At 35.9% G+C, this 26,065-nt stretch overlaps 2 protein-coding genes and 1 long non-coding RNA gene across 3 annotated transcripts in view; all 3 read left to right on the forward strand.

Annotated features, from left to right (window-relative positions):
• LOC126601838 (uncharacterized) overlaps window positions 1-26,065 on the forward strand; it is an 89,936-nt gene that overhangs the window by 5,930 nt on the left and 57,941 nt on the right. The gene's annotated exons all lie outside the window — the stretch shown is intronic.
• LOC126601834 (lysine histidine transporter-like 5) lies at window positions 19,638-22,420 on the forward strand. Its single transcript, XM_050268605.1, has 8 exons — window positions 19,638-19,695; window positions 19,982-20,163; window positions 20,342-20,725; window positions 20,802-21,201; window positions 21,343-21,448; window positions 21,586-21,677; window positions 21,795-21,863; window positions 22,099-22,420. The coding sequence occupies exons 1-8, from the start codon at window positions 19,663-19,665 to the stop codon at window positions 22,195-22,197; spliced, it is 1,365 nt and encodes a 454-aa protein (XP_050124562.1). The 5' UTR covers window positions 19,638-19,662; the 3' UTR covers window positions 22,198-22,420.
• Window positions 25,426-25,981, forward strand: LOC126601840 (uncharacterized). The gene is made up of 2 exons (XR_007615830.1): window positions 25,426-25,611; window positions 25,725-25,981. It is a non-coding gene; the product is annotated as an uncharacterized LOC126601840 (long non-coding RNA).

A 26,065-nucleotide genomic window follows, 5' to 3' on the forward strand; every position in this document is an offset into this window, starting at 1 on the left:
TGTTTATGTGTTTTTAGAATTTAAAACAACAAATTATTTGAATAAGAAAAATTCATTTTGAACGAATTATGATAAGATAAGATAGGATGTTTGTGGTGATTTCAGAATATTTGTGATATTATTTTCTGAACTAGTTGGTTAATTAAATACAATAAAAACCATAATTTTTAATTAAAAATTAGTAGAAGAATGTTTGATCAAAAGTTTAAAAGTTATAGATGTTTGATTAAAAAAATTCAAATTTGAGGCATCTATATCAAAATGCTAATCCCAAAATGGTAAAGATTTTATTTATCCTACTATAAATAAAGGCACAATGGGATGAAATAGAACACACCTCATAAGTACACATATCTCTCTTCTCTCTATGTGCAACACCTCCTATCTCTCTATGGCATTTATACAGTTCAGTAAATTATGCTTATAACACATTATCAGCATGCTCTTGACGCTGCGCTAAAAAGAATTTATTCTTCAATCAGAGGAATATTACGTTTTAATCGTTCTTTTTATGATCAATTTATTATTTTATTGAATTGATCTACATGCTATTGATTCAATTTAATTTTTCTATGTTGAACGTGATACAACGCATTGGAGATGAAATTCCGACTTTCCGAGCAAGATCTTTAACAAATTCAAGGGCTTTTGATGTTTTCTACCAATCAGGTACACTTAAAATAAAGGAAGGTATTTGAAACAACCATGAAGCATGAGAACATTCCCCATGGTGCATGAACCCTCTACATTTATATTTACCTTCCGATATATATATATATATATATATATATATATATATATATATATATATATTGTTTATATATATATTGTATATATTGTCAATATATATATATACATGTTTCATGCATTACGCAATTATTGCTATGTGGAATTTGTGAGTCAAAGAATCAAAAGAAATTAGAAGCAATTTAGGGTTTGTCAAACCCTAACTTTGTCGAAAAAAGAAAAAAAAAACAAAGTATGGCCACTGTGCACCACCATAGCAGTAACCCTATGGGCCTTGCTACAACCACATAGACACCCCCCAGGCTTTCGTCCTGGTCAACTTGCATGGGCTCGAAGCCCAGCCTGCTCGCTATGGAAGCCCGTAGACTTCTTGGCTCGTCCTTATGATCATGGCCCAATCTGCCAGCAAGCTTTGTGCTTGTTGGGCCTTGCATTTGCCATGGCCCGTGATTCTATATGTTAGCCCACGCAATTGGGCTTGCTTCCGCGCCATGGTCTCGACCCATATATACCAGCAGCTTGCTGCTGGGCTTAAGAACCCTCGGCATGTGGCCTGCCTTTTGTAGCCAACCCAAGCCCAAAATGCCTCTAGGGTTTTGCCCTACTCACGACACCCAAGCCCAAACCCTTTTAGGCTATACTTTTTCGACCTGCAGTCCATAAATCTGACAAGAAATCCAAAATTATTGACCTGAATATCACTTTTGGACATTAACGATTCAATAATTTATTTATCTTCTTTGAACCGTGACATCCTTTCGTAGTCCCGAAGCACTTACACTTGAGTTCCTGAAGCAACTCAAATCCACTACATTAAATCAGCGTATTGTATTATGTGCTTTTGCAGGAACCTCTCTTTTATGAACTAAACATTTAAAAACTAAATTGAACCTGTAGTTTCAAATTTAGTACCTTTGAAACCTAAAGTTTTCTTAAAATAATACACCCATGAAAACCCAAATTTTTCATGAAAACCATGTCTTAGAACCCGAATGTTCTAACTTTGATGCTTATGGATGATTCATTCCCATAGCACCAATCACAATCTTGTTCCCTCCAATTCAGTGGATTGTCGAACCATCACAAGTTCGATTTTCCTGATTTGGACGTTTCTATTAAAAACCACTTTATGTGGAGTACAAGATGTGAATCTCCACTTGACTATCAAGAAGCTGAGAAACCATTGAAGCCAATAATGGCATGGAAGAGTTGAATAAGCCTTTGCCATGATCTTCATTCGGAGACTTATGCCCAAAGCATTACAAACGAAAATACCTCCCGCACGAGGATTCCATGGCTCTTTTGCTCGCTCATACGGACTGTCTAATCATGAAAGACATTGCCTAAAGCACACCATGATTATGTCCATGAATGAGTACAATTCTGAAGTTTATAAATCTGATAGAATTTTTACTAGAGAATACTTTTCTCATCCTTCCATGTTTCTAACTTTCTCCTAACGCAACAATGTAGAAACTGGAAGGTTACCAAATTCTCGGATTTGATTACTACCACAAACGTGAAAGAAAGGTACAGACTTAGTTCGACTAAAGTTTACCAAATAGCTCAACCCAGTTCAGTCAAGCCTACCGAATGGTGATGCCCTGCTTCGGCAAGGATGCACCGAAAGGCATGCTCTGCTTCGGCAAAGGTGCATTGAATGGTACCATTCTGCTTCGGTAGAGACCTACTAAATAGACCCCTCTAGCTTCGGCTAGAGCCTACCAAACCCAATTCGAGTTTATCCAACTTGATTAAAAGCATTGGCACGCTCCTCATTGTATGAATGGTACTGAATTACCATTTAAAGGACCTTAAATTCTCTATGTCATTGAGTTTTTAAGGATATTCGAAAGAACAACGATCATCAATGAAACCACTGAAGAAAATAGAGTGAAATATCTTTGTACCACCTCAAAAAATGAGCATGAAGCTTTGATTTAGGGCCAATAGGTTGTCTTCCAACTAGAAACACGCCACATGTGGCCGGCTTGGAGCCAGGTGATTTGAGTAGTGTACTTGTTTTGGCATGACCTTTTTAGGACACTTAGGTCGAATAATGATGCTACAACGCATCTCTTTACCCGAAGTAAGGATCTTGTGCCTACAAGCACACTTAGCCAAAACCCGCTCATTTTGGGAAATTTGATTTCTAAATCATCCCTATCAAAGATACAAAACAACTCTCTTTTCACAATGGATTCAAGGGAATATATGTGGACTAATCCAACCAAAATGCGGACCATATAAATACTTATGGTTTTGGTTGATGAATCAGCAAACTAGTCACATGTTTGTCCACACACATGCTGTTAAATCTCATGGCCAATTAAGGGCTCACCACCCTACTTATCCCTTAAAATTCGGGAGACTGGATAATGCTGAAGAGTTTATATCGACGGTTTTCGATAAAGTATTGCATGTATTTTGGGTTTATAATTAAACATCGAATTCCCATGTTCATCCCAAATAGCCTTACCTAGTGATCATAAAGCGCAATTTAAATGGTTGCCCAGATTTTGGTGAACGTACCAAGTTTTCGGTTTCTGCCTAGGGCTATGCAATCTTGTACACAGCTTTGTTGGTATGCCTTGAGGCCAATTGCCACCCAACCTATTTGACGTTATAGTTGGTTACTAGGTACGAACCTGACGAATTTCGTATTTACACATTTGGGTGTGCATTCCATGTGCCAAGTTGCGCCACTACAACATACCAATATGGGTCCTCAAAGAAGAATGTGAATCTTTGTCAATTATGATTCTCCTTCATACTAGTTCTTTTAGAGCCTTTGCACGCAATCTCTTTACTGCTCATTTGTATCACTATAATAAGACAGTTTTCTTGTCGTTAAGGTAAGATAAGAATGTCAATGTTCCTGTAGAACGGCACGAATTTGCATGGACGTTGCCCATTATGTCACATATTGATCCTATATCACACAAGTGTGATAAGCAAGTGCGATAAATTCTAGCTTTCAGAATGTTGCTCCAAATGTATTCCTTTGAACAACTATAGTGACGAGATCATATACCAGTTGCTGCAAACATGCTTGCAAGGATAGACGTCGAGTCAACATCCCTGAAGGGTGTGCCGCCCCTGTTGGACGGTTTGGATGCCCATGTTGAACAGTCTGGTACACCGGTGAATAGCCAATTAATCTGTCTTAACCTGGAGCATGACAGATCACTCAGTTTGTAGGATTCACTTCCCTAGAAGAGGAAGATACGGCACAACAATGAATCTATACTTGATCATTGTCTCAAATCATTTCCATCTTATGAGATTAATCTGGATTACTCCCGAAACTTGAAGTTCTTGGTCCAGTATACTAATTTAGATGTGCTAAATGGAATTGAAATGAGACTACCATTGATAATGGTTTCATTTATATGGTAGCTACCGACATAAATGAAAAGCAATGATATCGAACCGTGTTCCATTGATTAAGCGACAACGTAGAATTGATTGGACAACCAAAATTACAATCCAGGTCAAATTGCTTACCAAAGTGTGTTTTGGACCTATCGTTCCTACACTGTCCAAGGTAACCTTGTTGTGTTACAAGTGAGAAATGAAGCGTTATGAGATGAATAAAATATTGTGATATGATGCACGCCTTAAGGCGCAAGGTTTCTCTCAAACATCCTGTGATTGATAATAGCATTATGAAATGTGGTTGGTGTTTTCTCCATTGGGATATTGATACAGAGATTTATATGTAAGTTCCCAAAGAATTACATTGACTGGTTCAAATAGTTCCAAACCACAAAACACCCTCTTAACTTGTTTAAAGCGTTCACTTATGGATTGAAATAATATGACAGATGTGGTATACACGTCTAAGTGATTATTTGATTAGTTAAGGATTGAATGAATGCCCTTACATGTTAAACTATGAAGTTTTATTCTGAATTGCTAGAGCTACAGCTTATGTCGTTGACACGAATTTCACTTAGACTCTAGAAGAGCTTGAGAAAACTACCTCGCAACCACTAAATTGGTATTAAAGACATACCTTGAAGGTATTATGTAAGATCCCATATCGTTCAAGGGTGAGGATCATGTAAGCCTTATATGTATATTCCCATCTCTACCTAGTACGAGGCATTTTGGGAGCTCACTAGCTTTGAGTTCCTTCGGAACTCTGAAGTTAAGCGAGTTCGCATGAGAGTAATCCCATGATGGGTGACCCACTAGGAAGTTCTCATGTGAGTTCCCAGAAACAAAACTATAAGGGTATGGTCGGGGCCTAAAGTGAACAATATCGTGTTATGGTGGAGTCGAGTTTGGGATGCGGTTGGGGCCCGGGCCATGATATGACATACTATGAGGGCAAATCCCATCGTATCTCGAGCGGATCCAACCCTCCTGATCCTCATAATGATGCTTGCCTTGTTTGTTATGCTGACGCACATTACTTATCAAACTCGCACAAGGCAAAATTCTCAAATGGTTATGTCTTTACTGTTAGGGATATCGCAATATCTTGGAGGTCCACGATATGACCTTAGTTTCAAAATCTTCGAATCATTCCAAAACTCACCTTACTTCACTACACCATAAGTGAGACATGGTTAGGAGTTCTTGTTAAGCATATTCGAAGTACTTGCTGTTTTCATCCATCGTTGAGTCCCAACAACGATCCATGAAGACTATGCTACATGTATCCACTCGACCAAGACATGATACATCAACGAAGTTAATGCCAAGACATATTGCGTCTACATCTACATTAGAAAAGCATCAGGAGATTGAAGTCATGCAAGCTGATCTCAGACAACCTTGTCCACCTCTACACGACGTCACTGCCGAAGTCAACCTTCCAAAAGCATGTCCGAGGAATTGGTATGTCTAACTATTCATATGGAATGCTTGTAGTTCTCATTTGGAAGTTTTGTCAAACTCAGATGGAGTATCTAGAAGTATACTCACTTGATCTTAATGTACCATTTTTCCCTACAATTAGGAGCATTTTTCCCACTGGGTTTTTGCTACCAAACTAGGTTTTAACGAGGCACCCATCCTGGGCTGATCATACCCTTGTGAGCTATTTACTTGCGTCCAAAAGACATATAGTTTTGACTTAATGCAACTTCTCACTTTTTTCCTTAGTCTTGGGTTTTTCTCACACCTTAGGTTTTACCATAACAAGATTTTGTGAGTTTTACTTTTTATGCATTCTTCCATTGATATAAGACTCGCATTAGCTTATTGTGCCGACAACTTCATCAACTGTCTTGCTTCATCACTGAAGACCTGATACACTATTTACTTGAGTATTTACACACTCAAGAGAGAGTGTTGCAGTCCTATTAGATTAGGAATGTGATTGTGTAAATCTTAGAATATCTAGGGATATCTCTTATATTCCTATTAGAAGTTGATTAACTATTAAGAGTTGTAATTCTAAAAGGGTAAGGATTTTACCTATTCTACAACTATAAATAAAGGCACAATGGGGTGAAATAGAACACACCTCACAATTACACATATCTCTTTTCTCTCTATGTGCCACACCTCCTCTCTCTCTATGGCCTTTATATAGTTCAGTAAATTATGCTTACAACATATATTAATTTTTTTGGTTAAATTTGATATACTAATTAATAGGGAAAAAATGTTAAGTTCCTTTATCCACCAAATATTAAACACACCGAAATTTTATTTTTATTTTAATTAGTGTTATTATAATTCCATATTGAACTACGATTGGCAATGTTGGTTAATATGAAGGGTGATCTTGAACTTTTAGAAACAAGTGAGGTATAATGGGGAGGAAAAATCTAATTGCTCGAATTTCAACTACCACCTAAATGTAGGGAATCCAATTCCTCTAAATTTTGGAATTGGGTTTCAAAATTTGTGTAGGTCCCACCAATTTTATTTTATAGGAAATTTAGTAAATGGTCAATAAAAACTTTACTAATGAACCATATATCAATGGTCAATTTTTATTTTGGACTTAATCAATGAAATATTTTTGTTAATTAGGCATAAGTCAATGAAGAATGTCACATGAGTTTCAAGCCCATATAAACAGCTATAAAATTAATTTGTCCCAAATTAAATCATAAAAAGTTTCATGATCATTTTTCCAAAAATTCTCTCTTTTCTGCATGTGAAGATAACCCAAATGCCTTTCTCTCTATCTCTCTCTCGTTGATGAATCAATACAAGCCATGAATCCATAATTGAAACCAGCAATAAAAATCTCTCTCTCCCCCCTCTCTCTCTCGTTGATATATGAATCTATACTTGAAAGCCCATTAGTAAAAATCACTTAAGTTGTAGCAGTGGGCATGAAAATTTCATCGCCACCACTAAATTTGTCGTTCGGATGTTATATCTTATCGATTTACCACTGAGTTTCATTAATCCATGGCTAATCTCATTGATTCTTGGCTAGAAAAGTGGTTGTCAATTGAGTTTATAATAGCAATGAGAGATCAAGAGGGGAGGGTGTTGTTGATTGAATTCACACAGAGAGAAATGATGGACGGAGGAAGGAGAAAGAATGGAAATTTTGAAATCAGTTTATTTTCAATTTTGGTCTTTTTTTTTGGAACATGCAAGTTGACTTTCTGGGTTTTTTTGTTGCGTTAGAGGTTTAGGATCAAGAATGAAAGACATATTGCATTTCGACATGTTTTAATTGAAACCTAAATCAGATATTGCATAAAAAACATAACCAGAAAACAGACACTGCATTGCAGTGTTTGAATAAAAATGTAAAAAAAAAAAAAAAATGGGCACTGCATTGCAGTGTCTGAATCGAAATGTAAAAATAATGTAAAAATAAAACCAGGAAATGAACACTGCATTGCAGTGTCTGAATCCAAATGTAAAACTAATATAAAAACAAAACCAGAAAATGGACACTGCATTGCAGTGTCTGAATCAAAATGCAAAAAATAAAAAAATAAAAACTAAAAAAACAAGAAATAGCCACTGCATTACGGTGTGTTTGAATCTAAGTGTAAAAATAATGTTAAAAATGAACCAGGAAACGAACACTGCATTGCAGTGTCTGAATTCAAATGCAAAACTCAAGAGTCTCACGATTAGTGATGGAAAAAATGGAACCAGGAAACAGACACTACAACACAACGTTTGAATCCAAATGTGAAAAACAGAATCACGAAACATACATTGCAATGCAGTGTCTTAATTCATATTGACCTATTCCAAAATAGAAAAATATGAGAAATAGTATGTCAGTTCAAGTGGGTGACAACTGTAGTGGCAGATTTTGTAATTATTGTTTATTTTAAATGCATTTAAGTATCATAATATATTATTAACCTATTTATAATTAACATAAATATTGTTGATATATTGTCAATATGATAACTTTTTATTGATTTGATGCAAAATCACATTTTTTTAAGGAAAACTAATGAAAATGGTTTGAAAACTTTGAATGTTAACCAAAAACCATGCAATAACTTTATTTAATGGTTAGGACAAAGCCCAACACTAAACTAGTCCAATTAAAATGGCCCAAACAATGAGTTTCCTATTTTGTCCCTAACGGCAAGCCTTTGTTCCTTATGGATATCTCAGCTATGCTGTGTCTCCCCAATTTCTTCATGACTGATGGCAGTCGATCTTCTCCCAAAGAAGGAGAGGAAAAAAGATGAGAGATCGTTGCCAACACCCAACACCAATCATTCTCTTCTCTAGTCACCCACCTCCAATCCCTTCACTTCTACAACAATCACGACTCGTCGTCCTATGTCGTAAATAACACCGATTATTAAGGACGACCTCTAGCGATGGACGTCATCATTGCGGAAAGTCTTGTTCGACGATTGTTGAAGCCTTGGCGTGAATTTTGCAAACGATTGCAAAGTCACCTTTTCATTTTGTCTTTTTTCCTTTTTTTTTAATTAATAAAAAGTTGCTTGTTAGTTTGATTTTTCATTTTATTATTGATTAACTTTTGACAAGCTGTTGGGCATGAGCGCTTGGTACCTTGGAGAATAGCAAGACTCGAGGACACACATCCTCATTATCTTGTGCAATGTATTAACCTTTTCGGAGAAATTTTATTTGATGTGACTGAAGCTTTTGTGAATTCTCCACCGAAGGGCAAAAAAGTTAAAAATTTTGCCACATAGATAGCTATATGTTATGTTAGTGACAATGGCGGAGCCATAAATTATTTGTTGGGTGGATTAAACTAAAATTATTACTACAAAATCAAATGGTTAAATTTTTTTGTTACTTACATAAAGTTACACAATAATAAGCCTAAAAACAATATTTTGAAGTAAGAAATTTAACTTTGAATAAATGAAGTTTCAACTAGATTTAACAAAAAGAACATTTAAAGTTGCAACTTGTAATAGAAAGAAACATACGTCATCAATCTTGTCATAACAAGCTAACAAATAAAAAGAAAAAAAATACCTATTTAAGTTGTGCCCTTCGGTTCTTAATGGAATTGAAATCATTTGTTATTTCATCTGAATCAATCTTTTCGACAAGCTCTTTTTCAATGTAGACAACCATTGAATCTGCTAGAAATTCACTCTCCATTTTGTTGCAAAGTCTTGTTTTAATAAGATTCATTGCTAAAAAAGCCCGTTTAGTAGTTGCTATAGAAACGGGAAGAGTCAATACAAGTCAAATTAACCTTTCGATCAAATAGTACCTTTCGGACCTCTTTGTTTCAACTAATCCCTGACATAATTCAGAAGTAGTAGACATTTTTTGAAACAAGATGATGTGGTACATCTGATTCATAGATTTTCAACTTGCATCTCAATGTATGCAACTCTTTTTCGGTGCAATCCAGGGAATAAAATTTCTCTATAAGCTTGCAAATATGATCAATGTTAAACGCCTCAAAAGCATCTCTTGGTTCTAAAGCTGAACTGAGAATAAGAAGTTCCATTGCCTCCTCACCAAATCTACTATTTAGCTTTGCCAAGAATACTGAAATCGACGATATTCTAATCCAAACCAAGACCTAGGATATTCAAGAAGTTTTGGTCAGTAAGGTCCAGCTTTGATATAAGCATGTCGAACTTCATCTTGTTGATTAATAGGATATTCATGTATTTGAATCCGTTTTCCCAGGTCTCATTCCAAAGAAGCATCATCAAAAACTTTTTCTTGAGGCTCAGTTATATTAGATGTTTGGTGGGGATCATGAGACTACTCAATTGATACTGGTGCAATATCATTAGATGCAAAAGGTATATCACTCTCTAATTTATCACTATCATATCTTTTTCTAAAGACCTCTTCATTGAAAGAGACGTTGATCTAACAAATTGAAAAACAATAAACAAATTTATATAAGAATTTATATTTCTAAGAAATCTATCAGAAAAAAATATATTAAATTTGAAACTGAAATTTTCAAGTACAAACTCTTAAAATTCAAACAATAAACAAATAAACTCATCAAGAATTAAGAATAAAGTAGTTAGAAACTTACCTATTGATGAGAAAAATCAATAAACTTTCACAATTGTAGGCTAAGTCTCTATGAATTGTACACAAATGTCACCGAAGCTTTCTGAAAAGTAAAAAAAAAATCGGCTACTGTTATACCTTTTAAAAGCCGAAAATACAGTCTTAAGAAACGTGTAAGTACTTATTAAAATGAATAAAATAATAAAAGTTAATAAGTACTCCTAAAAATCTAGAACCGTGTGTGACTACTCCTTATGAAACCTAAAATAATAAAATACTAGTTTTTAAAACCGTGTGACTACTCCCTAGGAAATCTAAAAATAATAAAATATTAAAATCTATAGACTACTCCCTAGCAAACCTAGGACATGTGTTTAGAACTTTCACTAAAGTAAACAATTTATTTAATATTTTTTAACTCTTTCTTTTTCTAAAAGTAGTCTTCTTGTCAAAGCTTTTACTTCTTGGGTGGGCTATAATAATTAAAAATAATAAAATAGTCTAAACTATTAGTATTTTTAAGCCCAACCAATTAAAACTCTCCCTATGCTAAGAGAAATTTTTAGTTATGACGGGAATACGGATGGTACACCACGTGTTTTTATGCAAGTAGTGGAAATTTTTAATTTTCAAGTTATTAACCTTTTAACACACATAACCCACCATTTATATAGGGACACGTGGTGTACCATCTTGTGTAACGGTCACACTGAAAATCTCTCCTATGCTAGCCTTGTTAGAGTAACTCCACCCATGGTGGTTGCTCAAGGGACAGGGTCCAGGAAAAGGCCTGAGGGCCTGTGGGTAGGCCTCCAGCCTTGGAGAGCCCGAGTGAGGGTGGGAGCCCGAGTGAGGGTGGGAGCCCGAGTTGCAAGCCCATGAAGGATTGACAGGCCTGGTGCCCGAAGCCTGTGACGTTAGGTTGACGCAAGGCCTGCGTTTGGCCTTTTTTTTTAATTTTTTTTGCGTCAGGCGCGTACCCCTCACTCGCGAGTGGAGGCGCGTCGCCCGACCAGAATTCAGGGCACGGGCCCGCGCGCCTTAGAAACCCAGTGACCGTTGGGAAGCCACATGGCTTCTCACGGTCCGTTCGATCCCAACAGCTCTTTAATACGAGCCGTCCGATCTGCAACGGTAATAAAAAAAAAGCTAATTTTATATCAACCGTTCGATCTGAAATCAACAGTTGATATTAATCTGCTTTATAAATTTTAAAAAAAATAGTTTTAAAATTAAGAAAAGTTACCGTTGTGACACGTGGCACAATCTGGAGTGTTGGAATTCAAATTTTTTAAAATCCAACGGTAGAGATTAATTATTTGAATAAAAATTAAAAAAAATTGTAAAAAATCCTAAAAAATTTGGAAAAAAATTGTAAAAAATTGTTTTTACTTTTCTATAAATACCACTTCTTCTCCATCTACCTTACACCACAATTTCATATTTTCTCAACTACTTTCAATCAAATTCCTATCTTTCTCTTAAAGGTTCAATCCAATTTTTTTTCCACAAAATGACTACTGATGCAGGTACGAATTGGTCGCTTCTAAAAGATATTGCGTTGTGCACTAGCTGGGTTGAAGTTACTCATAATTCCCTTACAGGTAATAAGATGCAGTTGCGAGAAATGTGGAGTTTAATTCATACCAAATTTCTTGAGCAAATTGGTGGGAAAAGAACCAAAGAATCGATGTCCAGTCGTTGGAAAATACTTAGCCATTCCTTTAGTACGTGGAGAGATGCCTTGACACAAGCTAGTAGTAATGTTCGAAGTGGGGCAAATTATGCGGATGAGGTAAGAATATATTATAATTATTTGTTTGTATTATTATTTTGTTACCTAATTTGATTACAATTATTTGTTTGTATTATTTATTTGTTAGCTAATTTCATTATTATTATTTGTTTGTATTATTTATTTGTGACCTAATTTCATTATTATTATTTGTTTGTATTATTTATTTGTTACCTAATAATTTCATTATTATTATTTGTTTGTATTATTTATTTGTGACCTAATTTCATTATTATTATTTGTTTGTATTATTTATTTGTTACCTAATAATTTCATTATTATTATTTGTTTGTATTATTTATTTGTTACCTAATAATTTCATTATTATTATTTGTTTGTATTATTTATTTGTTACCTAATAATTTCATTATTATTATTTGTTTGTATTATTTATTTGTTACCTAATAATTTCATTTTTATTCATTTGTAGCAACTTCAAGCACAAGCATGGTATGCTGCCAAAATCAAATCAAGAAACAAATAATTCAACCGGTGGGAATGATGGAATATTGTTAACGATTGTCTTAAATTCAAAGTTGTGCCTGTTGGTCCAGAAGTATGCATGAACAGCACCCCTCTACACAACACCCCTCCACACTATACACCCGATCATGGCTTCCATGTTGATGAAGAAGATGGAGAAGAAGCGCCTAAAACGCCCATTCCTGAACAAGCGTCGGGGTCGACCCGTTATCCAATTAGACATGAAGGTAAGAAGGCTTCAAAGAGGAAAGGGAGTGCTTCCAAGAATGATTATGGAAAGTACATGCAAGAACTTGCTCATGAAGGTGAATTGACGTTGGCACAAGAATTGGTGAAATATGAGGCTGAAAAGGCTAGAGATGAGGCAAAAGCTGCAGCTATTCAACAAGCATTTCAAGCTGAACAGAGGGAAAGAGAGCTACTTAGGCAAGAAAGGGAGTTGCTTAGAGAAGAAAGAATTGCACAACGAGATCGTGACATTATGAACACGCATTTAGAAGGGATGTCTCCAAATTCTAAATATTTTTGGCAGTCGGAGAAAGCGGATGTGGTGCAAAGGAGGCGTGCAAGAGAAGCGAGATCAAGACAAGATGGTCCTAGCACAACAAGACAAGATGATCCTAGCACCACAGATTGGTTAAGTGATGATGAATAGGGTACTTTTTGTAATCGAAGCCCATAGTTTTCCAATCACTTTCGGTTGTAATTTATTATTTATGTTGTTTCCAATTTATTGAAGTTAGTACTTTATTTAAAGTGAGAGTACATTTATTTAATTTCGTAATATATTTATCCTAATAATAGAATCTTTATTCATCAAATTGTTCACGTATACTGAAATTATAAAACACATAAAATAAAACTAAAAAACTCACCAAATGGAATTACATAAACACACCAAATAAAATTACATAAACATACCAAATAATAAAAAACTCACTACAAAAAACACACCAAATAAAATTAAATAAACACACCAAATACAAACAAACATACTAAATAAACTTAAGTATCTTCAGCTTGTTTCAATGCCCACTGGTGCTCTATCAAGTCAATTTGTCGATCATTGTGCATAGATGACCTTTGAAGTGCAGTATATCGTTGAATGACCCTTTCATTGTAACATCCATCCCTTTCTAATGGCTTGTGTTGCACGGGTTCTTCGGTGGCATCATGCGCACACTATATCCGTGTTCTTGAATTATTCATCGTGTTTGGCTCTGGCTCATATTCATCAACCGCATCATAATCGAACTCATCTTCCACAATCATGTTGTGAAGAATGACGCACGTCATCATGATGGATCGAAGTGACTCTACATTGAACATTCTGGCAGCACCCCTGACGATCGCCCAATGAGCTTGAAGGATACCAAAACAACGCTCCACATCCTTCCTCCACCTTTCTTGACAGCTTGCAAAGTGTTTTTCCTTTGCACTTCGCAGACGTGGCATTGTTTTGACAAATATTTCCCACCGTGGGTAAATGCCATCAGCTAGGTAGTATGGCTCGTCGTACCTACGTCCGTTGACGACGTACGTGACTTTTGGTGCCTTCCCTTGCAGGACGTCGTTGAACACTGGGGATTAGGCAAGGACGTTGAGATCATTTTGAGCCCTCGGAACCCCGAAAAAAGCGTGCCATATCCATGTATCAAAAGATGCCACTACCTCTAAAATGATAGATTTTGCTCCTTTTCTGTCCCCATATGCACCTTGCCATACACTTGGACAATTTTTCCACGTTCAGTGCATACAATCGATGCTTCCTATCATCCCAGGAAAACCTCGCATCTCGCCCCTTCTTCAGAAGCATTTGCAAGTCCATGTGAGTAGGTTTTCGGAGGTACTCTACAGTGTATAAAGATTCGACTGCTCAGCAAAACCTCATCAGGGCCTCAAGAATGGTTGATTTCCCCATCCTCATTATCTCATCCACTTGGTCTGCAGATGCTCCATTGCAAGCATCCACAACACAGCAATGATTTTTTGCTCAGGCAGGAGACCCATAACACCACAAGCATCATTCTTTTGCACAAAGTAAGAATCATGGTTGCAAACATCAGTCATGATTCTGTTAAACAAATGTCATTCCATTCTAAAACGGTGTCTGAAGTACGTATCAGGAAATGCATTGTTATGGACAAAGTAATCGTCCAACAGCTCTTCACCCAGTCGTTGCCTACTTCTATCAAGGTTTCTTGAACGGCTGGGCCTGTATATCTGAGCAACAGTCTGGATGACTCGACGGGAATGTGAGGCTCTGGCCAATCTTGTTTCGTCATCTCTCCTTGTACGCTCCTCATCCTCTTCCATCTCATTTTCGGATATCTGAAAGTTGAACATTCCTTCAGATTGGTTAAACAATTCTTCCTCTTGCTGATCGATTTCCCACATCATCCTTGATGAAGAAGAAGACATTATAAGGATGGATGGTGAAGAAGAAGCAGAAACTATGAATAATGAGATAGAAATGTTGAGAAAATTGGTGTGAGATTTGTGAGGATTGATGGTGGATTATATGGACGATTCAGAAAGGATTGGATTGTAGATAAGGCCACGTGGCATGCCGTCATTCGTTAAAAATCTAATCGAAATATATCCTTAAAGATTCTGAAAAGATAATGACACTTGGCACGATCGTATTGGATAAAAATCTTATTGAAATTGATCTCCAATAATTATTTTTTCGGATAATGACACGTGGCGCAATTTTGAACGAGTTAAAATCTGATCGAAATCTATCGTCAAAGATTCTCAAAAGATAACAACACGTGGCACAATGACATTGGATAAAAATCTTATCGAAATCCATTGCTAAATAATTGTTTTTTTTATAAAATGACACGTGGCGCAACGAGAACGATTTAAAAAATCTTATCCGAAATTACAAATAATTGTATTTTGTATTATTTAAACAAACAAAAAAAACTAATATTTTATTGCCTATTGCCAAGGGGGAGGGCTCCAAGGGTGGAGATGCAAATGACAATTACTGTTCATTAAGGGTAGTTACTATTCATTAAAGGCAATTATTGTTCAATAGGGTGAATTCAATAGTGGATTGCCAGGGGGAGGGCTCCATGGGTGGAGTTGCTCTTACTGCCTCTATCGTTGGTCAGTGATCCAATTTTTTGTTTTTAGATTAGTTGGTTTTTCCGACCAAAAAAAAAAAGATTAGTTGGTTTTTTACTATTAGTTTAAATAGTCGGTTGTATACTCATATTCAAACGTAAAGTTATAGTATTTGGCTCAAGACGTGTATGTTAATTTGTGGTGAGTTTAGTGTTGTAGTGCAATTAAAACACAAAAAGGTAATAAAACCCCTCTAGTTTAGTCTTTTGTTCAATTAATTTCGAATTGAATCATCACATTCTAATCGTCTTTTAAACTAATTACATAGAAAAAAATTTGTGAGATGAAACCATGTGTCATGTATGTGCATTTGCTTTAAAACTTTACAGTATTATATAGGTTGATCCAAAAGTTGATTACTTCTAGTTGGTTATTTTTCATGTTGGACTTTTTTTCTTGGATCAGATAAATTACAAAGATATGGATTTGTGAATAAAACCTATGTGTTGCATTTGTGGGTGCCTCAAATTGTGTTTTTGTTTCATGCATAGCACAATATTTATGAAACTGCAGCAAAAGTACACACTATTTTTGAAGTATAACCAAAAGAACTCACACTATTTATGGAACCACAACACAATAACCTACAATATTTATGAAACATAACCAAAATAACTCACAGTATTTATGGAACCATAGCAAAATAACTCATACTACTTCTGAAACTAAATCAAAATAACCTACACTATTTTGGAAACTACAGCAAAATAACCAACATTGTAGCATCCCACATCGCCCAGGGGAGTAGATCATGTAGGCCTTATATGTATATTCTCATCTCTACCTAGCACGAGGCCTTTTGGGAGCTCACTGGCTTTGGGTTCCATCAGAACTCTGAATTTAAGCGAGTTTGTGTGATAGCAATCCCATGATGGGTGACCCACTGGGAAGTTCTTGTGTGAGTTCCTAGAAACAAAACCGTAAGGGCGTGGTTGGGGCCCAAAGCAGACAATATCGTGCTACGGCGGAGTCGAGAACGAGATGTGGGGGGCCCGGGCCGGGATGTGACACTTTGGTATCAGAGTCAATCCCTGACCGGAAGTGTGCCGACGAGGACGTCGGGCTCCTAAGAGGGTGGATTGTAGCATCCCACATTGCCCAGGGGAGTGGATCCTGTAAGCCTTATATGTATATTCTCATCTCTACCTAGCAAGAGGCATTTTAAGAGCTCACTGGCTTTAGGTTCCATTGGAACTCCGAAGTTAAACGAGTTCGTGCGAGAGCAATCCCATGATAGGTGACCTACTGGGAAGTTCTCTTATGAGTTCCTAGAAACAAAACCGTAAGGGCATGGTCGGGGCCCAAAACGGACAATATCGTGATATGGTGGAGTCGAGCTCGGGATGTGGTGGGGGACCCGGGCCAGGATGTGACAAACATTATTTCTAAAATATAGCCAAAATAACTCACACTATTTCTGAAAACTGAACCAAAATAACCTACACTCTTTTTGAAACTACAGCAAAATAACCAACATTATTTTTGAAACATAGCCAAAATAACTCACACTATGTTTGGAACTAATGCAAACTTACATACTATTTCTAAAGACTAAACCAAAATATTTCACACTATTTATGAAAGAGAACAAAATAACCATTATTTTTGGAACTACAACAAAATAACATACACTATTTCTAAAAGTGATCCAAAATAACCTACTATTTCTGGAACTATACCAAAATTAGACACTATTTTTTAAAACTGAACCAAAATAACCTACACTATTTTTGAAATTACAGCAAAATAACTCACACTATTTCTAGAACTACAACAAAATAACTCACACTATTGCTTGATGTGGAATTTGCTTTTCTTGGAAATAGAACGTACAATGTTGGATTCAATTACAAAGAGAGCACATGAAGTTTCAAAGTGAAATTTGGAAATTCTAGAAGGGTAAAACTTTAACTTTATTATATTAGGTAAAGAAGGTGAATGCACTAACATGAATGAGGATCCTCTTTGGATTCTCAAATCGTATCCGTTCATTGTATATCGTGCGATCAGTTTTCGATCACAGTTAATTTTCAAATCTGTGTAATAATATTAAAAAAAAGAAAACAAATTGGTGACAAGTTTGTGCAAATTCATGGAGTAGAAGAGAGGGTTGGAGAAGAAAACCCAAAAAAAGAGAGAGAGAGGGTGTAAAAACCAAGGTAGACATTAATGCTTTGCCATGGAAAAAGCAAATGGAATTTAATTTTCGATCACATTTGGATTTGAATAGGATAATGGGCTTGGTTGGATTTCGTCAGGACCAAGTTCGAAAAAAATATTTATTGTTGGTTTGGGCTTTTAATGTAGTCCGTGAGTTGTTATATTTGTAGGGCTTGATACATGAATAGTTGTGTCCTTAGGATTAAATTTTAAGACATTTTGATTAAATAATAGTTTAGAGTGATTTTTGGTTAAATTAAAGTTAGCCCAACCCCTTTTTATTAAAGCTCCATTTTTTTTATTCCCCAATATTACATAAACACTAGAGTATCTTGTAACCAAAGTTCAATTCTCCGTTTTGATTCTAATTACCTTTACATAAACGTGCTATTAATGGAGAAAATCTTCATTAGGGATGAGATTACGAGAAATTCCCCCCTAATAATCAATTACTAGTTTTAGAGGTGTTTATCTTGTCAGTTAATCTTTTTTCACATATTAAATGGTGAATTATTCATCCTACTAAAAGGCTTGTAACGTGATAAACTAGTGACAACAAAGTATGTCTACCAAATCACATGTTCATGTTAGAATTCATTAGATATATTGTATTTATGAATGTAAAAAGAAAATATGTATATCAAAACGAGTTTGTATATTTTTGGATTGTTTTGGAAAAGAATGACATTTTCTAAAAGCTGTGAAAAACAGTGAATGTTCATTCATTCAGAGAGAGTGATGAGCACTTGAGCTTGCCTCTAACTGTTACATCAAGTAATCCTAGCCATCCATCTTACAACCTATGAGTCTAAGACAAGTGGCACACCTAAGACCCTTGAGTCATAATAGAACAAATACATTTCAAAATTCCACTTGGCAATATAAGCACAGATTCACAACAACATTTCTAATTAACTCCGCCAACAAGAAATCAGTGTGGCAATTTATAATTCAACACTCTCCTTTAAATTGTATATTGATTTCACTCCAATAAGCTCTTTGAGATAATTGAACTGATCATTTGCTAATGCTTTTGTGAATATATATATCTACACCTTTTCTTTTGTTTGGACAGTAGATCAATTCAATAACACCCTCTTGAAGTGCATCATTGACAAAGTGATGCACTATGTACCCTGCCTCAAACAATAACCAGGATTTTTTTTTTTTAAAGGGACCAGCTAGTGGCTTCGTCACTGCAGGTTACCTTTTTGGGAGCCGGAAAAACTTACTGAGGCATTTCAGTCACCCCTAACCATCATTGTATGATCACACGCGCTGGGAATCAAACCCAATATGAGCCATGTGAAATACGGGTTTGGAATTCATCCCTAACCACTAAGCTACCCTATGGTGGTTAACAATAACTAGGCTTTCATATGTGTATAATTTCTCTTGTATAAATTTCTCGAGTGATTTTCGTGATCTAACAAAATTTAAAGATCCACAAAAATTGTTGTGTCTAGGGTTTTCTCTATTTTTTCTTTTAATTTGGTTATTACAGCTAGGGTTTTTTTTTAATTAAAATGCTGAGGAATTATGTGCGAGTGTAATTATTCAACAATTTTGCAAAACAAATTACAAGGCAAAGATCATGGACAAATTGCTAGAAAATAGGAAAGATATTTGATTACGATAATTATTTATTTCCTAATGGAGTGATTAATCACTTCATTGTAATCATATAATTACATCAGATAAGGCTGATCTGGTTGTTCCTTTATTTTCTCCACTGCACTGCTCAGCTCACCACAACACTGTAGTTTAGACTCCACGACTAATTCAACACCCAACAAATTAGGATCTCAAAGATGCAGACTCCACTCTATCTAAATTTTAGTATTTAAGCTCCCCAGAGTACTATACTTCTGACACTAACTCTCTTTGGCAAGCTAGCTAATCAATCTACCACAATGACCGACCAACATCAATCAAGTGCTCAAGCGGTAAGTGCATATGTTTATGAGATTCATCAAAATATACACATTTGTTTTGTTCTGGCAATCTTTTGTACTTTGCTAATCACAATACACAATTTAATGTTGCTATGAAATCCAAATCCGGGGAAGCGGCCCGATATGTGAATGCCGATTCATTGATCTATCTATGATATACTCATAATTCCACTAGATCAATATCTAGCCAGTTTACATTTGGGTTTCTACTTTGTATCTTGATGGCTGTTCGTAAACGAACCTAATATATATTTGTATATATGCAACTAAAATCCAGGAAAACACTACGAATGAAAATGAAGCAGCTAGAAGGGCCCAAGAGCAACTCGATATAAATAACTGGCTGCCCATCACTGCTGACAGGAATGCAAAATGGTGGTACTCAGCTTTCCACAATGTCACGGCTGTTGTTGGTGCAGGAATACTGGGCTTACCGTATGCATTATCAGGATGTGGCTGGTAATGTATTCTTCTTCTTTCTATATATTAAAAAAAAAAATTATATATATAGATACATATATATAGTTACACGAGTACGAAATTTAGTTCTTGCTAATATATATACTACATATAAACTAAATAAAATTTCGAGATACTTACGTTTGATCTTATGGTACGTTGATATTTATTTGTTCAGGGGCCCTGGAATTGCAGCCATTTTCTTGTCATGGGTGATCACTTTCTACTCATTCTGGCAACTGATTAGACTGCATGAAATAGTACCCGGGCAGCGTTTTGATCGATACTCGGAACTAGGGCAGCATTGTTTTGGGCCAAAACTAGGGTACTGGATTATCATGCCTCAGCAGATGACTGTGCAGGTGGCTTCATGCATTGTGTATACAGTCACTGGTGGCAAGTCATTGAAAAAATTCTTCGAACTCGTTGTTCCAAGCATAGGCCATATTAGACAAACATATTTTATCCTCTTCTTTACTGTATTGCAATTAGGGCTCTCCCAATCTCCCAATTTCAATTCTCTGAAAGGAATTTCTCTCCTCGCGGCACTCATGTCTTGCGGGTATATATTCCTTCCTTCTTAATCATTCATTTCTTAGTTATTTCTGATGATAATGCTATATATTTGTTGCATGCAGTTACGCGATGATAGCATTTGTGACATCGACAATCATGGGTGTGAAAAACCACGAGCATGTTGATCATTCGCTTCGATCTCATACGACACCAAGCCAAGTATTTGATATGTTGGGTGGATTAGGAACAATAGCATTTGCTTTTGCCGGACACAGCGTGGCTTTAGAGATTCAAGCCACAATCCCTTCAACTCCAGAGAAACCCTCAAGAATTGCAATGTGGAGAGGCGTTGTCGTGGCTTACGTCATCGTAATATTTTTCTATCTTGCAGTTGCAATCTCTGGCTTTTGGGCTTTTGGCAATACTGTAGAGGATGATGTTCTCATCTCACTAGAAAAACCTGCTTGGCTCATCGCAGCCGCTAACCTAATGGTGTTTTTCCATGTTATAGGAAGCTATCAGGTAATTGAACAAACACACACTTATAACTAGTAAAAGCATGCATACATTATTATATACCATTAAGACAGTTATACGGCATTATCAATTAACTACTTAATTAATTGCTAATGCTTCCTTATTTTTTATTATATATATATTCAGGTCTTTGCAATGCCTGTGTTTGATCTGATCGAGTCAGTTTTAGTAAATAATTTACGTTTCAAGCCAGGATTACTATTGCGTTTCATTGCTCGCAGTGCATACGTACGTAAGTACCATTCTCTCTATGAATAATAAAACTACTACTGGCCGGTATATTTATGACCAATGTCTTACACTTTTTGCTCAAATATGTGACATCTTTTGTGAATAGATGATGTTTGATTTTCTTGAAACTTTTTACAGTCGTAGCAGGGTTCATTGCAATGTGCATTCCATTTTTTGGAGGATTGTTAGGACTATTTGGAGGTTTAGTGTTCTCCTCGACATCTTATTACGTAAGTTCATATACAATCTCAATTGATGAAACAACGACACAGATTATTTAACATTTTATTTATCTTGGTAATTAGTATAGGTGTAGCATTTAAGTTGCTGAATTGAATTTGGTGCAGATGCCTTGCGTTATGTGGATTGTCGTTCACAAACCAAAAAGATTTAGTATGCACTGGTGGGCCTCATGGGTATGTTCACAAACCCACTTTCTCTCATGCTAATCACACATATGCGGACACGTTGCGCATCACACATATGCGCATGTCAAATCTCAATGCGTAATTGAGTGATGTTCATAAAATATTAGCGAGTTTTTCAGTGACATACTATCTTTATTTTATCAAACTATTATTATGGTTTTTTAAGTTTTTTATATTATGCAAAAGCTAAACTCCACATGTTTTATTTTGTGTTTGATTTCAGTTTTCGATCGTGGTGGGCGTGCTGCTGGCTCTTTTTTCACCCATAGGAGGAGCACGCGAAATTATTATGCAAGCCAAAAGTTACAAAATGTTTTCTTAGTGCTCGATCGTACATTTGTTTATCTACTTAATTAGAATATAGATCATCGAATAGATAGTCTGCAAGATGTGGTTTATAGACAGAAAAGTCCCACATTGTCTTTTTCTTCTTTTGTGTTTTTGCATTCTTGTTTTGGATTTTCTGCAAAAACAAGAATGCAGTGTTGGAACTCAGTTTAATTGTCAGCTAAAATTCATTAATTCATTTGATAGCAAATTTTGAATTCGTTTTGTAGATATCAAAATTTCGGTGAAATAAATGTTCACAAACGATTAAAGTTTCAATGTGTCAGGGCATACGTGGCATGCACCACGTGTCTCACAAAATCATACACATGGATATGACTCATCCAAATCGAACGAGTCATCAAGAATGACATATGTCAACATCTAGCAGAAATGAATTATTTGATTTTTATTTAGTTAAATCAAATGTTAATTGATGGAGTCAAATCACGAACTGGCCCACAAATAGAGTACTGGTTCTTTCGTCAATTAATCAAGCCCACAATCAAGGCCAAATCCATCCTTAGTCAAGGCTTGGAGAGTCTATAAATAGGAGGTTCTAAGACAAAGAAAGGGATCCGAAAATTATTTCATGCCCAGACGCTGATGCTTTGAAATTTTGAAACTCTCAAGCATTCAAACCACCAGAACACTCAAACACTCAAGAAGACTTGGAAAACCCTTCGTGTTCTTCGTCAAATCCCGAGAAGAACCACCAAGCACCCCTACATGTGCTAGCTCCTCCATTGCCAAGAGCCAAAACCTTGTGGCATTCATTCATCCAAGATCAAGTCATTGCGATCCTTGGATCAACAACACTACACATCTACACATTTCGGAGATCAATTCAGAGGATCAAGTTGTAAAGAGATTGTAACCCTACAAATTCATTAATATAAAATTATTTTGTACACGTGTTCTCTTGTCATTTGTCACAAGATATTCGTGTTTACACGTTTTTATGATCCTGAGTCTTGTTCTTTACCTCATATATCTTTGAAGCTTGATAAGCAACTGCTCTCAGTTCAAGTTTTTGTTGTGCTTGATACAATAAAACTAAAATGTATATGAGATTAGACTTATCGTACATAGGCAGAAATGGTGCATGTTGTTTCTGCCATTTCAACTATATTTTTGGCTAATGTTCTTCACTAAACGTGAGGTTCATATTTTTTTGGCTTATGTTTTGCATTGAGAATTAACTAGATTGCGGGATATCTTGTTGGAGTCCTATTGGACTCTAAACTTATCACATCAGGGTTTAAGTTTAGTGGAAGCCGAAATCAGTTAGAGTTAATATATGAATAGATATTATTTCCTTTAAAGTAGGACAATAAGGATAAACATGGTAGAGAGTGGATATCCCATGTTGGAAATCAAATGGAGGGTTTAAGCAAACTGTTTCCGTGCTAGGAGGGAATGATTGAGGTTACACATCTATAAAGGTTCAGTCCCTGCTCAAGGGGAAATGCATGTTCTTATTCAGTAAACTAGCCATATTCTAGTTAGAACATAAGGTCCCCACTGCGTAGAAGACTTACCTCTGTGAACTCATTTACAATGGCTTCTTCAACTATATTTTTGGCTAATGTTCTTCACTGAACGTGAGGTTCATATTTTTTGGCTTATGTTTTGCATTGAGAATTAACAAGATTGCGGGGGTTGGAGCCCTACTGGACTCTAAACTTATCACATCAGGGTTTAAGTTTAGTGGAAGCCAAAATTAGTTAGAGTTAATATATGAATAGATATTGTTTCCTTTAAAGTAGGACAATAAGGATAAACATGGTAGAGAGTGGATATCCCACATTGGAAATCAAATGGAGGTGGGGTTTAATCAAACTGTTTCCGTGATAGGAGGAAATGATTGAGGTTACACGTCTATAAAGGTTCAGTCTCTGCTCAAGGGGAAATGCATGTTCTTATTCAGTAAACTAGCCATATTCTAGTTAGAACATAAGGTCCCCATTGCGTAGAAGACTTACCTCTGTGAACTCAGTTACAATGGCTTGTTCAGGTTTGATTTACACTTTGCTTCTAGTTAATATTGTAATCTATGTGAAGCTAAACTAATAAAATTCCAACATTTGGTATCAGAGCATGTCTTAGCTCTTCATAGATTCATTATGTACTATTTGTTTATTGTGATGACTAAGTCGTGTTTTCATGAGTGTGCTTCTTCAGGAGCAAAGTTGATACAAATTGATATGAAATCAAACTTCATTATCATTTAAAGGAAATCATGTTGATAAACCATTAAAACAAATGTTTATTAAGGAGGTTGCATGGAGAGTGATTCGTAATACATGACATAATAACATTATACTCCAAAGGGTACTAAGTTAATTGGTTGGTTTTATTAATCAGTGTATAAGCTTTTAGTTAGTCTTTGAGCCAACTATTTTCTCCTCCAAAGATTAGAATTTTAGTTGTCTATTTAAGAAGGCAATACAATAAGGATGCATGATCAGACCATATGCATAAAATGTAGTCGTGTATCTTGCCCAAAGGTGTTACATGTATCTGTGATTGATTATTTTTTCAATGAAGTTATTTGATTGTTTTTAGTGGCTTCTTCAGTGAATTCGAATGCTCTAAGTTTATCCTCCATTGAGCCCTTGAATGGACATAATTTTAGGAAGTGGAAGCAAGATGTTGAGATCATGCTAGGACTGATGGATTACGATCTTGCATTGAGGGAAGACCAGCCACCTGCTGTGACTGAAAACAGCACTAATGAGCAAAGGATGAAGGCTAAAAAGTGGGAGAAATCCAATAAGATGACTCTTATAGAGATGAAGAAGTCAATCACTAAGACCGTCAGAGGTGGGATTCCACTGTGCGAGAAGGCGAAAGACTTCCTAGAGGCTGTGGGTGCAAAGTTTAAGGTTTCTAAGAATGCTGAAATGCTTAACTTGATGACCACTCTGACATCACTCAAGTTCGATGGGAAAACCAGTGTTCGTGAGCACATTTTGAAGTTGGTAGACGCTGCAGCCAAGCTGAAGGATCTCAAGATGCCACTTGATGATTCTTTTATTGTCTATATGGCACTCTCATCACTACCTGAATCATTTGAACAACTCAAGATATCATACAACACATAAAAGGAGAAGTGGATCCTTGACGAGATGATCTTTATTTATGTACAAGAGGAGAATAGGCTGAGCAAGACCAAATCTGGACTGTGAATTTGGTCAACTTCAATGCTGTAAAAGGCCAATGGTGAACACTGGTAAGCAAACTAAGCCTTATACTACCTCTAATGTTGTTGCCAATATTCCTTCCTCCTTTAGAGGACCTCAAAACTATAAGGTGAACTTGGAAAACGTGAGGTGTTATTTTTGCAAACAATTGGGACATTTGAAGAAAGACTGTGAGAAAAGAAAGAAATGGGTAGTGAAGAAAGGTAATAAAATTATCAACGTTTTTGTTTGTTTTCAAACTTTACTTGTTGAGGCTCCTCCAAATACTTGGTGGTTTGACATTGGCTGCTCGATACATATTACCAATTCCTTGCAGGGCTTTTCAAGAAGATCGTCAACAAGTAATGAAGTTTTCAAAGTGCATGCTGGGAATGGAAATAAAGTAGCTGTGGAAGCAATAGGCAACCTCAAGCTTAGACTATCTTTTGGCTTTATTTTAGAACTTTTTTATGTTCTTTATGTTCCCTCATTAATTAGGTCTTTAGTTTCTGCTTCAAAACTTGTAAGGAATGGTTTTGCTTTTATCGGAAACGATGAGAGCATAAGGTTATTTATCAAGAATGATATGAATTATTTGCTCAATGTCTTTTAGACAATGATCTTTGGAAATTGGATTGCACCTGAATTATTTAAATTGTTATAATATTGATTCTTCAA

This window comes from Malus sylvestris, chromosome 15 (genome assembly GCF_916048215.2).
Source record: "Malus sylvestris chromosome 15, drMalSylv7.2, whole genome shotgun sequence".
Classification (NCBI taxonomy): Eukaryota; Viridiplantae; Streptophyta; class Magnoliopsida; order Rosales; family Rosaceae; genus Malus; species Malus sylvestris.

Excerpts from the sequence above, each read along its gene's own strand:
- LOC126601834 (XM_050268605.1), top strand. The coding sequence starts at position 19,663 with ATGACCGACCAACATCAATCAAGTGCTCAAGCG. Across the intron at positions 20,164-20,341 it reads GCATTATCAGGATGTGGCTG|GGGCCCTGGAATTGCAGCCA; the intron begins GTAATGTATTCT and ends TTATTTGTTCAG. Across the intron at positions 21,202-21,342 it reads ATGTTATAGGAAGCTATCAG|GTCTTTGCAATGCCTGTGTT; the intron begins GTAATTGAACAA and ends ATATATATTCAG.